A 4244-nucleotide genomic window follows, 5' to 3' on the forward strand; every position below is an offset into this window, starting at 1 on the left:
GGCGGATTCGCTCATGGGCGTGCGCCATATCCAGGCACCTTCCAAGCCCCACACTTTCGAGGGGAGCCAGGGAGCCACGTTCTCACGCATCCCCCCTGGTCAGAGCTTGAGCTTCATCCCATGGCCCGTCAAGCCCGAAAAAGATCATGGTCATCAACCCACCCCGAGTTCAATTGGCACATAGTCACAATACAACATAACAGTAGAACAAAACAACAAATTTCCATGTAGATGTGTCATCAGTTTTTTGTTTCTTCTTTCTTTCTTTCTGTCTTTCTATACACTTTGGAGGCGATAGCAGAAAACGAGATCGATGCAGAGAAATAAGAAAAACCGGGAGGAGAGAGAGAAAAAAAAACGGAAATTTGTAGCGAGTGTGTGTGTTGGTGCTGTGCCCCCTTTGGGTGGGGTGGGCGGGTCAAGGTCGTTTCAACGGGTCCTGCGAGGCAGTGTTGGCCAGGCAGGAGGTTAGGGAGGTGTGTGTGCTAAGGAAAGGCAGTTGACGTATGGAACAAGGAGGTACGATAAAAAAGAAAAAGAAAAAGCAGGGGAAAAAGCCGGGCGGGATAAATAGTCCAAAGACCGAGCTCGGGACGGAATAAAACAATTTGGGGGGTGCAAAGAGACACGAGAGCTCAGTCCGTTTAAGCATGTTGATGAGGGCGAGGGAGAGCATAGGCATTACAGAGATTGATACATCGAAAGCGGGGTAGGGATCGGCGTGAGGTCGAGGGGGGGCACGAGGAGGAATTGATTCACTCTAAGGGGGAGGAGAAGAAGGGGAAGGGTGAGGGAACAAAGAGATCAATCCGCAAGAAACATGATTAATCCTTGCCTCCTGCTCCAAAGGCCCTCAACATTCCACGAAGCGTATTAATCTGTCCCTTTTGAACCTTCTTCGGAACCTCGGGACTCGCACTCCGTTGCCGTTCAAGGTTCATGCTCTTGCGCTCTCCACCTTCGCTGATCGTGCCTAGGCCATTTGCGTTGCGCGGCTTATTCCTCCGAGACCCGGTCGGACCACCGTGAATGTGGCCCTGGACGAGTTGGCCGTTGACTCGAGGGTGGGCTTGACGAGGAAGAGCATCAAGTTCCCATGGTGTGCCTTCGATATCTGCGCATCGCCATCAGGGGATCAGCCTCTTATCCAACCCACACCCGCAAAGGAAGAAGAAAAAAAGAAACTCACACTTGACGTTCGACTGTTGTTGCTGTGGGTGGGGCTGATTGAATCTCTTGGGACCGCTCCGCACACTCGGGGCCGGCGAGCCCTTGGAATGATGGGAATACATCGAGGCCGAGCCGGAGACGCTGGTCGCGACGGTCGAGACCGTGCGAGACGACCCGTTGGAAAAGTGGGTGAACGAAGTGGAGACGGTCGACGTGCTCTGGCGCCAGTTGTTGGATTCTGCGGCCGAGGCGCGCTCGTAGACTCGGGGATCGGCGCGGCGTTGTGGGCGTTGGGCGGGACCGCGTTGGGGATTGGGACAGGACTGTATGCGCTGGTTGGGGCAGGGGGGTTGAACGCATTGGCAAGCGCGGGTGCGCTGAACGCATTGACCGAGCCTGGACCGTTGGACTTGACCGAACCTGTAAGCGATACATTCGAATCGCTCCCTCTGGGGGCCTTGTACATTCTTCCGCTCGCGCCGACCGGAGACGTGCCAAATTGACCGATGGGCGAGTCGCCCCATCTGTCTGCGGGACGACGTCCGCCGAGGGGAGAAGGTGTATGAGGCGCGTGGACCGGGAACGGGATCTGAGTCGGGGCGGTTGTTGCAGCGGGAGGAGGCGGCAGCGGCTGGTGCACCATCGGAGGGTGCGGGACGTGCGTTGCTCCAGGGGCATGAGGGTGCACATACTTCGGCTCAGGCATAGCAGGCTGAGCGTCGAGGCTGGTAAGCAGAGACTTGACCGTCGCGGCCGATCCACCACCAGCACCAGAGCTCGGCTCCTTCTTGACACCCGCCTCGTTCTTGACACGGAACAAACTCCACTTGCTCGCCTTCTTGGTCAACTTGCTTCCAGTGCCCGAACCCGAACTCTCGCGAGACATCTTTCCAGACTGAGCAGACAGCTCGCGAGCGAGGTCTTGGACTTTGGCTGCGGTTTCAGTAGTAGTGGTAATAGTAGCAGCGACCGTCTCGGGCTGTTTGTTCTTCTTGGCACCTCGCTTGCCGCGTTTCCTAGCTCCCGAAGTCGTCGTGCGCATGATTTCTTTTTCCTCTGCGACGGGCGTCATGGGTTCTTCCTCTTCTCCTTCGTCTCCTTCCTCACGGACCACTTGAACCTCTTCGGCCAAGACCAAACCGAGACCCAACACCTCCTTGGCACCCTCGACATCAATGAGGCCTTCCCTCTGCACGGGCACGCATCCCTTGACAACCACACCGCCTACGGAAACCGGTTCGCCGAAATGCGAGACGAGGTCCTTGACCCATTCGCCGAACCCTTCAGCGTCGATGCGGTTCGTGTCGGGGATGCAAAAGACGCGGGTGGCGAGGAATGTAGCGACGGTGCGGGTCATGCCGGCAAAGCGGGACAGGAAGAACTCGATGGGTGCAAGTCGGAAGGCTGTAAAGGATGGGCAGGCAGATTCGAATGTGTCGGACCAGGGGTTGACGTGGTAGAGCCTGGGTAGGTGGGGCGGGTTAGCTGTGAGGGCAAGGCACGGGTGATGGAGAGGACGTACATGTTGATAAGGACAATGCCGAGAGACCAGACGTCGGCTGCACGGGGCTTGTAGGTGGGTGCGCAGTTGTTTCGGCATTCTATACAGGTCGTCAGTCACAGGTTGGGTTCAAAAATAGTGGGACACACCATAGCTCATGTACGGAGCAGATCCACAATCCATGTCAGCGCTTTCATCATCACCAGTAGCCAAACCAAAGTCAGAGAGCTTGACGACAACGCGACGATCCTCGCCGACTCGCATCGGTAACGATAAAGTTCTCGGGCTTGATGTCGCGGTGGGAGACTCCATGGGCATGGCAGGCAGCAACGGCGTCGCACATCTGCCTGAACATGCTCGCGATGAGCTTGAGCCGTGTCGGACTGAGGATGAGACTGGGCCCGAGGGCGGAAAGGAGCGATGGGGTTGGCGGGGTGCGGTTCTGCTCGGGGACATGGGATGGGGCACGGGGAGTGAATTCGTGTTCGTGTTCTTCAGACAGAGGCGACGGGGGGAACGTATCGCGGCTCTGCTCGAGAAAGTAGAAGAGGTCGGGCCGCGGACGTATTCGAGGACGAGGAAGAGGCACGAGTTGCTTTCGAGGGCTGCATGGAGCGTAACGACGTTGGAGTGGACAGGGAGACTTCCGTGGATGGTGGCTTCAAGCATCTGGACGGCGAGACTCTCGGGAGATGTGAGGGACGCACGAGAGAGACATTTGATTGCAAAAGACCGGCCGTAGATACGTGCACTCGAGGGGCGGATCGTCATGTCGGGATCTGCATGGGTGTCGTCCGATCCATTCCACTCAAACGGCAGGTCGCTATCGGTCGGGGGACCAGGCTCGGCCAGGATCTCGCGGGCAAGGAACACAGTAGCATAGGAACCACTTCCGAGTTTACGGACAATTTCGTATCGTGCGTTGGCGCCATTCTCGGGGCCGCCCATCACCGGCTCACGGCCATGGTCGACAGCGGTAACGAGCTCGCCGTTGACGATCATGCCATGACCAACGACATCTCCTTCTCCGAGTGTTTCTTCAGGCATGCCATTGGAATAGGACGAGTTGCGGACGGACGAGGCAAGACGGACAGAGACCTGGCGGGACTGGAGACGGGCGCTCGAGGGAGGGCGGGAGAGAGAATAAGCGCTGGCGAGAGAGACACGACGAGAGAAGCGGGCAGAGGCATTGCTGAGTCGCCTTGGATTTGCACGTGGACTCATTCGGATCGGAGACGCCGACGACACCACCGACGGTGGGAGCAACAGCGGCTTGGGCTCATTCTGGCTCTTGGACGGCGTGTGCGGCGGCGTAGGCCATGTGGGGCTCGGCAGGCCAGACGAGGGAGAGTCGTAGCCAGCACTGGACAGTCGGCGGCTGGAGAAAATGAGCATATTATGAATGGATATACGAGTCAGCTCACCTGATGCCAGAGGTCTGGAGCGGAGGAATCGCGTACTGGTATGGCTGGCTGAAGCGCTCGGTGTTGGCAGCAAGAGCAGCAAAGAGCGCCGAGCTGGCCTGCGGACGCGCCATCCGCTCACCGTCAGTCGGAAAAACGACGTGCGACAT

The 4244-nt window shown here is 57.9% G+C and overlaps 1 protein-coding gene across 1 annotated transcript; it reads right to left on the reverse strand.

Annotated features, from left to right (window-relative positions):
• Positions 1-824: 824 nt before the first annotated feature.
• Positions 825-4244, reverse strand: RhiXN_07066 (Negative regulator of sexual conjugation and meiosis; the record flags this gene model as incomplete). Its single annotated transcript, XM_043326882.1, has 6 exons — positions 825-1114; positions 1190-1202; positions 1256-2633; positions 2693-2771; positions 2821-4049; positions 4096-4244. 6 exons carry the CDS (start codon positions 4242-4244, stop codon positions 825-827), a joined length of 3138 nt encoding a protein of 1045 aa, XP_043185354.1.

This window comes from Rhizoctonia solani, chromosome 13 (genome assembly GCF_016906535.1).
Source record: "Rhizoctonia solani chromosome 13, complete sequence".
Classification (NCBI taxonomy): domain Eukaryota; kingdom Fungi; phylum Basidiomycota; class Agaricomycetes; order Cantharellales; family Ceratobasidiaceae; genus Rhizoctonia; species Rhizoctonia solani.